This window comes from Alligator mississippiensis, chromosome 3 (genome assembly GCF_030867095.1).
Source record: "Alligator mississippiensis isolate rAllMis1 chromosome 3, rAllMis1, whole genome shotgun sequence".
NCBI lineage: Eukaryota > Metazoa > Chordata > Crocodylia > Alligatoridae > Alligator > Alligator mississippiensis.
The window spans coordinates 176918581-176930959 of record NC_081826.1 but is presented as its reverse complement, the minus strand read 5'-3'; the positions used below and the strand labels follow the sequence as shown (position 1 = coordinate 176930959).

The 12379-nt window shown below is 42.8% G+C and overlaps 1 protein-coding gene across 3 annotated transcripts in view; it reads right to left on the bottom strand.

Moving 5' to 3' along the window:
* Positions 1-11915, bottom strand: part of SLC24A2 (solute carrier family 24 member 2) — a 182262-nt gene extending 170347 nt beyond the window's left edge. For all 3 annotated transcript variants that reach the window (XM_019480761.2, XM_019480763.2, XM_019480762.2), the window contains exons 1-2: positions 11502-11915; positions 8332-9417 (exon numbers count right to left, since the gene is read on the bottom strand). In XM_019480761.2, coding sequence (XP_019336306.1) covers positions 8332-9267 — 936 coding nt within the window. In that variant the 5' untranslated portion in view covers positions 9268-9417; positions 11502-11915. The remainder of the gene's footprint in view (positions 1-8331; positions 9418-11501) is intronic.
* Positions 11916-12379: the final 464 nt, after the last annotated feature.

Here is a 12379-nt window from a genome sequence, read left to right as displayed (position 1 = left end):
CCAGCAGAATAGGGAATGTAGTTGTAAGCTCCTTTGGAAGCAAAGTGAGCTCTGAACTTTCCACCTGTTGTAGGACTCAGTACATCTAATTACTCTCTCAAGATGCAGGACCTAAATCTTCTACAGAAGTACATAGGTGTTTTGCCAGCAGATTCAAGAGAAACAGACACCGGCCAATATAGGACCTCAGTCACTCTTACACAGTTGCCATTTTATATAGAACTAGTCATTCCCCACAAAAGTAACATCTAGTGAGTATGGCAATAACATGAACTTTTTTTCCTGTCAAATGGAAATGATATATTAGCAGTATCTTTTAAATATCAGGATACAGGCTATTCCCCCTGGTATGGGAGAATATATTCATACTTCCTTCCACGGAAGCTTAGCATATAAGCATTAAAGATTGTTTTGGACCTGACAGAGAAAGTCTAAGTATAACTCTCTAGATTTGTGGTTAGCCCAGACACCTGGAAAGGGGGAGGGGGAAGGTAGAAATATTCCCCATCTTTACTCCTTTTTTTTTTATTCAATGGCTGTTTAATATGAAGTGCACATAACAGTTGGAGCAGAGACAGGAACCCAAGATCCTTTCTATATCCCAGGTACAGTTCCCAACCACTAAACTAGAGGCATGCTCATTCTTGCTCTCAAAGCCTCTGGCCCACTCCATCTTTGTTTATTCCATGCAAAGTCCATCCAGTTTCAACAAGGGGGAAATGAAAGTGTACCCTACCCACAGAATGCACCCTGCTAACAAGAGGGAATGAGAGCATGCCCAGTTGCCCTAAAGAGGCTGGTGGGTAGCATGCACTCCTGGTTTGTAGCAGATGGGGATTGGAATCCCTTTGGGTGGAGAAGGAAACTGATGCTGAGGGAAGAATCCTACCTCACTTTACCTGTCCAAATGGTACTTACCCAACCACTTAATTGTTGTTGTGGGCACTTACACACCACTTGCTATCTATTCCACATATGGTATGGATGTGCAAGTGTCCACACAGCTGTTGAGCACATGCAGGAAGCTGTGTGTAGCCAGGCAGGTACGTGGTTCTGTACATACATACCTGAGCATAAATACTGATACTGTAGACCAAGGGGGAAAAGGATAGTGGGGGTGGAAGGCCCTCCTATGTTTTGGCCAGATAGCTTAGTGATTAAGACACTCACTGAGCTATTAGGATACCTAGGTTCTATACTGTCCGTCTTAGCCACACAGGTTTGAACCTACATCTCCTCCATTTTGGAGCACAGTGCTCTTGCAGCCAGGCCACAAGTTAGGCATTAACCTGTTTCCTTCTCCAACCCTCCCTTTGGAGTTAGCTTCCCTTTTTGGCTCTGCAAGGAGCCATAAGAGGCAAGGGCAAAGGGGGTGGGTGGTTGTCTCAGCAACATACTCTGGAAGGGTATGAGCCCCAGGTACTATTTCTGCTCCCAATGAGGCAGAAAGTTCCCCACTGTTCTTCATCCATTTTATCCAATGAATGTAAAATGCAAGGTGCAATGGCTCAGCCTCAAGGGGGAGGTTGAAAAGGAGACTGGAAAATGGCTAATCTGTCTGCTGGTGGCTAGAGCACTGTGTTGAGAGGTCAGAATGATGTAGATTCTAACTCTTCTGGGTGAGGGGGAGCCTCAAACCTCAGTATCCTGTGCTTTCAGTATGCTGCTCTCATCCCAGAACACATTCTACAATTCTATGATTCACGCCTCAGTGTCCTGAGTTCTGGGAAGAGAGCAGCCATACAGATACTTCCACATCCATGTTGCACATGGAATAAACTGTGCATAATTGCTGCTGAGCAGGCGCTTTTTGGTGTATAGCGTTAAATAGGATTTGGCCCCAGATCTCCCACATTCTGTGCGAATCCTCTAACCCCTGGGCCACTGTACAAGAGGACAGCACTAATTCTCTTTTCTGATGCCTTAAAAGAGAGTAGCAGCTGCCACTGTACTGGTCTGATAAATAAGTTGTGAGTGTGCCTGTTAGACAGTGCTCTTTAGGGGAGATGAGTAGAGGAATGTCTAGTCTGTAGCTTAGACATGAGATAGGTACCACACTACTCATCCTTGTTAAGAGTCAGGTACTTCTTAAAAAACCCAGAAGCAGAATTTAAGATGCCCAATGAATTATCATAAATATATAAGAGACACCTTCAGAGTTCAGGAGATTGCTAGGTTACAAAAATTAGCAGAGGTTTTGTGTATTGTACTTTAGGACTTAGGCATGTAAACTGCACCTAAATCCCACTTTAGAGGTTAAGTCCTTAAGACTAGGGTAATCAAGGAAAAAGAAAACTTCAGTGCAAGCTCCTCAGAACTGGGACTATGCCATGCTTTCTGTACAGCATCAAGAACAATGGGCCCAATTCTCATTGGTACTTTTCAATAGTACTATATGATAAATAAATAATAAATAGGGCACTTTAAACCCTTTACAGTTATATCATCACTGCTATGTGTGACTTAAAATAAATATGGTTTGTTTTTACATTGTGATTTTTTTTTTTAAGTTGATGGCAATTAGGGCTGTGTGAAGCTTCAGGTGCTGTTTTGATTCCCCGGTTTGGTGGCCAAATCTCCAAATCTGAATCAAATCAGGGGACCATTTAAAAGGTCAGAAAGCTTCAGAGAGTTTTGGTGATTCGGGCAGTCTCCACCTGCTGCAGCAGGGAGCTGGACCTGGACTACATGCTGGTAAGCAGGGAGCGGAGGAGCAGGGAAGGGGGCTGAAGGAGAGGGAAGGGGACCATAGGGGGACCCCTGCCAGGCCTCAACCCCTGCCTGCTCCCCCAGGCTCCCCCAAGCACCCCCTGACCCTTGCCCACTCCCCTAGCCCCCTATGGCTGCCCTGCCCGCCCCAGATTCCAGCCCTTTAAAAAAAAGCCCCAACTCACCTGGTGCTGCCAAGCAGGGGGGGCAATCCCCACTGCCCCCCCACTGTCTCATGTCATCTGGGGGGCTCTGCCATGATCCCCCCAATGCCTACCCATTCTCACAGCCCCCGCCCATAACTGCCCCACCCGCCCCAGCTCTGGCCTTTAAGAAAAAAAAACAACCCCAAAACATTCCCTACTCGCTGGCTCCTTCAGTGGCCTCAGGGCTTTGGGGGGCTCATGGAAGAGCTCCCAATGCAGCACAGGGCAGTGGGGGGGCAGTGGAGATTGCCTCCCCGACTAGGCAGGAGCCAGTGAATCAGGGTTTTTTTGTTTTGGTTTGGGGTTTTTTTTAAAGGACTGGGAGCTGGGGTGGGCAGGGCAGCCATTGGGGGGGGCAACGGAGTGGACGGGGGCTCGGGGGCTCATGGCAGAGCCTCCCACATGGCATGGGGCAGTGGGGGGCAGCAGGGATCACGGCCCTACCAGGCAGCAGCCAGTGAGTCGGGCCTTTTTTCTTCAAAGATCTGGGAGCTGGGGCAGGAGGGGCAGCTATTGCCGCGGCTGGGAGAGCAGGCGGGAGATGGGGCCTGTGTGATTCAGAGATTCAACTGATTCGGCTGCAGCTGAATGTCCAAATCAGATTCAGCCGAATCGATTTGGGACAGTGATTTGAATCACTGAATCAAATCACTGTCCCCTAAATTGGTCAAATCTGAATCCAAAGCAAATACTAGCCACTTCACACAGGCCTAATGGCTATATATATCAATCATCCCGTTGTTCTTAGCAAGTGGTCCTCAGTCTTCCATTCTCTGGTAGAATTAACACAAGCTGCATGGTCAAACTTAGTGGGCATCAAACATTTAAGAGCATTTCATTTGCATCACACTTCCATGCTGTCATATTTAGCTTGCTAATCCAGTGGGAGATATACAAAATCAAAAGAATCCAGTGTTGCAAATCACTATATTCACTTCTTCATGGAGCAATTAATAGAAGTGCTAAGAGAAAAGGAGAGTAATATTTGACTAACTGTTTTAATTGCTGTCAACAGCAGGTAGCAAAACAATCAAATACATTAGTAGGAATCCTAAAATACAGTCCCAATTTTTTAGTGTAACTCTAGAATGACCATGTATTGCCCTCTGAGCCACTGCAATTATTCTGTAGACAAAATATTTCCCCAAAGTTTTAAAGACAAAAAACAAATAAGGTGTAAGCACTAAGACAACGTCTGAATTCGGGCCACAGTCTGGTCCAACCACCTAAATGATGCTCCATTTGCAGACTAGGATGAAAAAACAATCTCACTCTTATGTTGACATGCAAGGTTCCAATGCAGAAATGTTGTGTACTTATGTCTGTATTTGTAGGGGTTAGCCACCTAGAGGAAGGCTATGGAAGGAGATTCCAAATTTCCTATAAATGACAAAATAATGCTACACACACACACGTTCTCCTCTAGAGAAAGGGGAGCAGAATAGCGTGGGGAAGATTCAGTGGTTTATGGATGTACGGTCCATGTATATTTACTGGAGAGACGCTTCGAGCTAATATAAACTGTAAAGAGCCACTATTAACTTGAAAATTTTTAAATGTGCCACGTTAGCTATACATTGGTGACTTAAGTTTTACCTTAAGTCATGATATACTGTACCCAACTTGGTACTACTGATTTTTTTACTCCACAGTGGGATACTACTTGTATTCACAAATGCTATCTTGCTACAGAATAAATTAGTTTACTCCAGTCTATCAGGGACTCACATGTAGATGCCAAGATGTTTACTGCACAGCTAATTAGTCAACTGTTTAGTGACCATCTCATGTAGACATGCCAACAGTGTAGGATATATACATATTTTTGGCTATAGCTGCCTGTAGGTAGAGAATGGCTTAACTACCTAAATGTTTCATTTGCAAATTGCCTGTCATTTATAATGCAATTAATGCCATCTTCTAAAAGTGTTGGCATATTTAAAGGACTGCACCTCTTAAGCAGAATGTGATATTGAATGTTACCTATTAAGATTTTTCAAAACAAAAAGTTAGCTTTAAGATCAATTTTAACATTGTGTCTAATTGCTAAAAGCAGTTTTTGGGGGGTTTTTTGTTTTTTTACAGGCAATCTTCTGCAAACTAAGAAATATTGTAACTGGCATGTAAAAACACAAGCCTAGGTATCTGGATGGAATGTTATTCTTGTTGAATCAGATGTCATTTCATAGCATTCCCTTGCCACTCCCGTTTTTTTAATTGCCAGAGCTGTTTGAGGATATTTATCAGACAATGCAAACAGAATCTTTCAGAAATAATTCCTTTGTCATCAAAAAAAGAGCCATAACTGCACTAAATAGTGAACCATAGCTTTAGTTCCAGTACTTCATCAACAACTGTTGAGTTCCAGTATTTCATCAAGAACAATTAAAAACCAAAGATTTTAATTACACTTACCTCAATGGAAGCTGAAACACAGAAGAGGATGCAACATATACAAATACTACTTACCCTGCCATTATACTTAAGCCAAAGCAAAGTCTAATGATTGGGGATGGAAGCATAAATCCAGTTCCTATTCCCTTGCATTGTCATTCCAATCCTTTGTTACCATAGTGAGACGACCCATGAAGATGCTAAAATCCCTGCTCCCACTGCTTGTCTTTAGGTTTTGTGTCTTTATCAAAATATTGTTTTTACTTTCTGCTGCCCATTTTTGTTTCTGTTTGCTTTCTCCATCCTTTAATTCAGCTATTACCTTTTCCCTTTGATTCCCTCCATCCACCTAAAGAAGACATGGGTTAGTAAAAGATGGTTTATCCTAAAAGCTCATCCAGGCTACTCCTGTGAAGGATCAGTATACAGAGACCTAGTACTTCCATAGCAGGCTAAATATAGTTTATTCCTACCTTGGTTGGCACGGGACTCCAAGACCAAGCTTGGTTCCCTTTCCACAATTTGCTACTTGTGTCCTTTCTCTTAATTTTTAATCCCCCAACTCTAACTACCCTGTCTCTGTCCACTTTTGCTCTGTATTTTCTGATAATTCCTTCCTGTTCTATCTGTCCTCCATCCTTCCCTTTAACCTTCATACCTCTTCCACACCCTCCAATAGTTCACCAATGAGATCACCACCTTGCTGCCCTGCATGTAACCTGGTGCTGCAGAAGCAGTAAAGCTGAGGAATTCTGAAAGTTTTTCATTTGAGTTCTGTTAATATGTTTGGTATCAAAGAAAACAACGGCGGCCACATGGTGCCCCAACTGAACTTGTAATCTGTCCTACTCTCCTCACTTTCACTAAGATACTGCAATCAAGTTCTGCCAGATTTTCCTCAATCTACACCATTCTTTTAGGGGTTGTTTGGGTGGGGCAGAGGGGAGAATTTTTAAAATGTAAAGAGAAGGAGCGGGAAAATAAGAGATTATAGTTAACTCCCATGACATCTAAAATCTCTTCATATCCATACATTCTTTTCTAGACAAATTATTGTTACATAGATAAACTGCACAAGCTGTGTTTTTCTAGTTGAGTTCTAATCCTCACAATTTCCTTGTACAAAGTATACTTAATATTTCCTTGAGACACTTTACTTACATGAAGATACTATGGTAATATGATCATGAGGACTACCCTAAAACAGTGGTGCTCACCCTAAATTGCCCTGCAGGCTAAATGAGTAGCATGGGGGCAGTCTGCGGGTCAGAATGGAGGGAACCGAGTTGTCTGCAGGTGTGTGCTGTACATAAAACACCACACATAACAGATGCCAGAATGCATTGCACCATCTCTATACACAATTTACCAGTAAATGGACAAGCAAAATAATGTGTGATGATAAATACCACAGGCTCCAAGAAAGAATCCTGCTAGAGCATGGAATTCACCCTCTAATACAGTTGTTCTTAACTTTTTTAGACTTGAGGCACCCGGCATTTGGCTCAAGGCACCCCTTGGATAATGTCAGCTCTTACTTTCACTTGTTTTTTGATTACAGAAAGATAGAGCAATTCTTCTCAGAAAAACTCAGAAAGACCACAACAGATCTTTTTTTTTTTTTTTTTTTAACACTGTGGATTCCCATTTGAAACCTCTGGGTTTATCTTGTGAATTATGTTTGCACACTTAACAGTGTTAATGTTGTGTGGCACCCTGCAACATTCTTGAAAGGATCCAAAAGCACCCCAGGAGAATCCCTGGTTAAGCATCCCTGCTCTAGTACCACTCAGCCCTCTTTTTAGTTTTAATTATATGTGTTCTTTGCATGGGGTGAATTTCCTTTTTTAGTCTACAGTAAGTTCCTTGAAGCCTTTTAACAGAGGGCTGATAATCAAAGTAAATACTTACTTCACCTCAAGGTCTTTTCCTCTGACTGTGAACATATAGATTTTTCATTCCATTAAGATTGAAATTTGTCATTAAGCCACCTAAGCTCTCAAGCTTTTTGATTCTTTATGTAGAGCTCTCAGAACTTTGTTCATCTGCTGTCAGGTTACAACACTCTTAAAGATAAATGCCACAGATGACAGTTTTCTGAACTGCCCACTTACAGCTTATCATGGCATTGCATGTTCAGAAGTAGGGTTGACACACGGGAACAGCAGAATTACCTACCACATCTTGAATAAACCAAAATTTTGCAAGACAAACTTAAAAACAAGTTTCCTAAATATATCCTTATTCAATTTCCATGATTCAAAAGTTATCTATTACACACTCTAGAGAAAAGGATGACTTTGTGTTACAAACAAAAGAAGTTCTAATAGTTGCTTCTGAATATACTTTATAATTCCATATATTTTATATTGTATATAGTGCTGATTTATAAAATTATATAATATAGAATTATTATCTGGCACTTTCACAATGGGTAGAAGGGATCTGTGAACAAAAAGTACAATGAAAATGAGACAATTTTGTCACCAAAGACCAAATACCACCTCTGCTGCATGTCTACCCTCCATTGCTCAGAGAGTAAGCATCCATGTGACAGAGAGATTAGCGACCCAAAGTCACTTTAAAAAACCAAAAATGTGTCCTTCCACTTATACATACCAATTCACATAAGAAACATTTCTGTATAACAGGCTTTGTACGTTTACTTGTTCTGGCCAACAGATTGCATAATTAACACAGCTACTGCCTAATTTGAGAATAAAATTAAAAGCTGTAGTTTCTCAATCCTCACTGTGTGGTAAATGCTGGCATGGGTAGATGTAATAGCAACTACTGAAGTTTGGATTATTATGGAAATTAATAACTGATCTCCTAAAAGTTGTCATATTTTATGTTCCAATTGATGTATAGACTGGTTTAATTTAAAACAGAAATCTTAATGTCACATTAAGGAATTTCTAAGGTATAGTAGTGTTACAAATGTATAGGCATATTAAATATTAAAATACACAATTTAATTTTTTAAAAATGTAATGATGCATACATATTAAAAATAACAAACCTTTCCTTCAGATTCTGCTGCCGTTACCTTCTCAACTTTATTCCTGCTTAGCATTTTTTTCACCCATTCTTCCACTTGAACATTGAATTTCATGAAAGTCACGTAGCAAAAATAAGCTGATAGCAGTATTAAGCTTTCCCACCACTTGATTGAATTATCCAGAAAAAATGTGATTAGCAAGAGCAAGTCAATGATATAAAAAGTCACATCCCGAAAGAGTGGCCACCAGGTAAGATTCAAGATCTCTCGAGAAAATATAGCACACATTCCAATGACAAACAAGATGTTGAATACTGCAGAGCCTACTATTGTTCCAATGCCAACATTACTGTGGGCTATGAAGACTCCTATCAAAGAGGTGAAGAGTTCAGGGGCCGAACCACCAGCAGCCATGAATGTTGCCCCAGCTACATCATCTGATATGTCCAACTTTTCAGTGATGACAGTCAACGAAGGAACAAAGAACTCATCACAGACTATAGCTAAAGCTATGAACATGTAAATCATTCCAATGATATGGAGGACGACTGCGCCCCTTCTTCTTTCCTGAAGAGAAAAAAGGTCTTTGGGGTACTCTCCCTTAGAGTGTTCTTTTGTTGCATTGTCATGCCCAGTTTCATATTTCATAGAAACAGGTGAAGCTATTGTGCTATTTTGATTCTGCTCCTTGAAATCCAATAGAGTTCTTTGTTTCCCATGTATTGACTTTTGGCTCCCTAGACTGCTGGCTATCTCAGTGCTATATGGTTCCACCTTGAAAAAGGCACTAATTGAAAGAGAGAAAGTGCTAATGGCCATTATACTCATAAAAAGCCCTATTATTCGTATCAGTCTCAATTTTTTTCTGACATTCTCATGCCTCTTACAACCTAACAGTGGTTCCTTCAAACACCATTCTTCAAGGATACTAGCAGCAGTGCTTTTACAAAAAGCCATTTTGTATTCTCCGTGGGATGCTGTGGCCCAAAAATTCAGACAGACAGTTCCTTCATATTTTTTCTTGATTTTAAAGTTAAGGGGTCTTTGACATGCTTCTCCACAATCACAAACTTTTACAATTCATCAGGTGTATACTCGTCATTCATGCTTTAAGAAGAGAAATGATTTTATTAATATTACTCTAACAACACTTTATTAGAAACATTACTCTTTAAAAGGTGTTTTATTGTACATAATTAAATAAATGAGTTAATATATTGCAATCAATCATTTTTCTAACAATAAACAATGCAATGTGATCATACTGCATACAGTGCAAAGTAAGCTGCTCCAGCAACAAAATGTTTGTTTCAATAGAAAAATATATTCTATATGGGAACAAAGTTGTGTGGATAAAAATCCATTAATAATCAGATCATTTCATGCCACTATGAAGTCACCTCTGGGCCCTCTCAGTAGCTAACAAATAATTTCAGCAGAAGCCAAAAACTGTCTCCAAATGCTGCATAAAATGAATAAATGATTGTGTTAATGGAGACCCCTAAAATTATTCCTTACCTTTATTATTTGTTACTTATTATATCATGTTCAAACTTCAAACATAGGGACATTAATATATTAAACTAACCTGGAGATTATATTAGTTAGATCTCATTGAAGCTTGAACAGTTTTATTTTAAACATTTAAGCGTGTGAACTGGAACAATCACTGAAAATGTAGGAGACAACACTGCAGGCACAAGGTCTAACATATTTAAACATACCTTAGATGGCTTTATTTGCCAGCTAAAGATACAAGTCCACTGAAGTTAATGCAGATACTCCCACTAACTTACATTTGCTTGGGATCAAGTTGTTTGGACTTCCTAGGAGAAAATTCCTATTCTTCTCTTTGCATTTGAAAACTAAATGCATTTTGTCTCCCAATTTTGACCTCACTAAACCTATTCTTTTAACCAGCAGTATAGTATGTTTTGTGACAAGTTTTTGAAATGTGAAGGGCCAACCCTGACAACCTTTAAACAAACAGTCTCATTGTATACCATTGAAGGACATGGCAAACATGGGGGATGAAGGGCTTCTCACCAAAGAGAATGTTTGCACCATAAGGCCATTTAGGGCTTCCAAAGAACGCAGAAAAATGGCTACAAGTAATAGCCACTTCAGTGCATGCATTCAAAGCATATTTTCATATAGCAAGCATCCTAAGTTGCATTTTGCCTGATGAAAAGGATCAAATATCCTTTGCTACTATATTATTACTGCTTCTATTTTTTACTAAGAAATATGCACAAGGAATACATATCCTTGCACCTTCCCCCACCCCAGGGCATTTATGCAATGATCTGATCCTGGCAGATGAGAAGCCATATTTAAAACTAGTAAAAGACAAACCATCCAAGGTATCCACAGTCCTCTTACACATTGACTTTGCAATGCTCTCCAGTGTGCACAGCAGAGGCACTGGCTGATCCACCTTTCCACTTGATTTCATTAAGACCTAGCTCCTGCTGCCAGGGGAATCAGTTTTGGGCTGCAACCCGCCAGGGGGATCAGTTTTGAGCTAAAACCTGCCAGGGGGATCAGTTTTGGGCTGCAACCTTGGTTTTGGTCTACAACCTGCCAGGGGCATCAGTTTTGGGCTGCAACATGCAGACTCGGGAGGGGGGGCGGGGGGTGAAGATCATGTTGCCCATGGTGGATTTATGGCCTGCCGGACTGCAATAAATAAGATTAAAGGGGGTGGGGGGGAAGAGAGGGCCTCCTGGTTGCTGCCTGCGCTTGTATGGCCAAGTCAGGAGCGGAGGGGTGGGGGCTCGACACATCCCCGGAAGAGAAGCAGTAGCTGGAAGTGTCCGCACCCAGGCTGGGTGGCACAGAACATCCTCAGCTCTGCAAGGTCCCCCTGCCTGCCGCTCTCTCACCCGGATACATCTCTTCCCCCCCTCCCCAGCCCAAGCCCAAAGGCTGCTCCCCCAAAGTCTCCCCTCTGCTCCAGGCTCCTCTCGATCCCCTTGCAGCTTCTCCTCTCCCCCTCTCGTCTGTGCCTGGGACCCAAGTCGGGTGGGAGGGGAGGGGATCACTGGGGCTCTACATTGTGCAGGAAGAGCTCGGATCCCCCTCCTCTGCCTCTTTCTCCTCCCTCCCCCCTCAGCCCCCTCCTGCAGCCGCATCCCTGGTGGGGGGTGGGATCCGGCAGCAGATGCCCGGGTCCCGCTGCAAGTCCTTACCTCTTCCTCTCCGGGCTGGTGCAGAAGGTGGCTGGCATGAGTGATGCCCGCACCCAGCTGCTGCGGCTGCTTGGAGCCTCCTGGGAGAGCGTCGGGCAAGCGAGGGAGAGACTGGCTGGTGCTGGATTCTGCTGGCAGCCGCCTCCTACCCGGCCATGTGAAAGGATGAGATGGGAGGGAGCCTGACCTGTACCAGCAGCACAGCATCCAGGGCCGGCCCCTTCTCCGCCCGGCGCCAGAGCCACTCCCCCGCGCCTCTCCGCCCAGCCTCCCTCCCTCACGCACAGTTAAGTCAAGACGCTGGAAGCTTCCCTCACAGGTGCGTCTTTTTGTGCCAGCCGCTGAACCCGTATGTTTCTGCATCTGCCAGGCTGCCAAGGGGCACACAGAAGTCGCACAAACCTACTGAAGCCAAGAAGTTCAGCACAAGAAGAGTCATAGTGGCACACAGACGTCATAGAGGCTGGAAGTGACCTCCTGAGGTCATCTAGTGCAGTGGTTCTCAGCCTTTTTTGTACCAGGACCCATTTTGTACCAGTCCCAACCCGGTACCCCTCACTCCCAACCCACTGCCCCCCGGGCCCAGGCCCCAGCCCCACACTGTTTGGGGCAGGAGGGGCCCCAAGCAGCCCCTGGCAGGCTAGAGCTCTGCCAGCCTGAAAGGGAAAAGTCACCGTATTTCTCTTTTAAAGGAGAATCCATTTTTTAAAGTTTGTTGATCCATTTTTAAAGTTTGTTCGTGACCCTTTCATACATTCTTGTGACCCACTTTTGGGTCTCAACCAATGGGTTGAGAAATGGTAATCTAGTCCAACCCCCTCCCCGAGTCAGAATCATACCTGTCCAAACCATTCATTCCTGCACAAAACAAGGTAGAC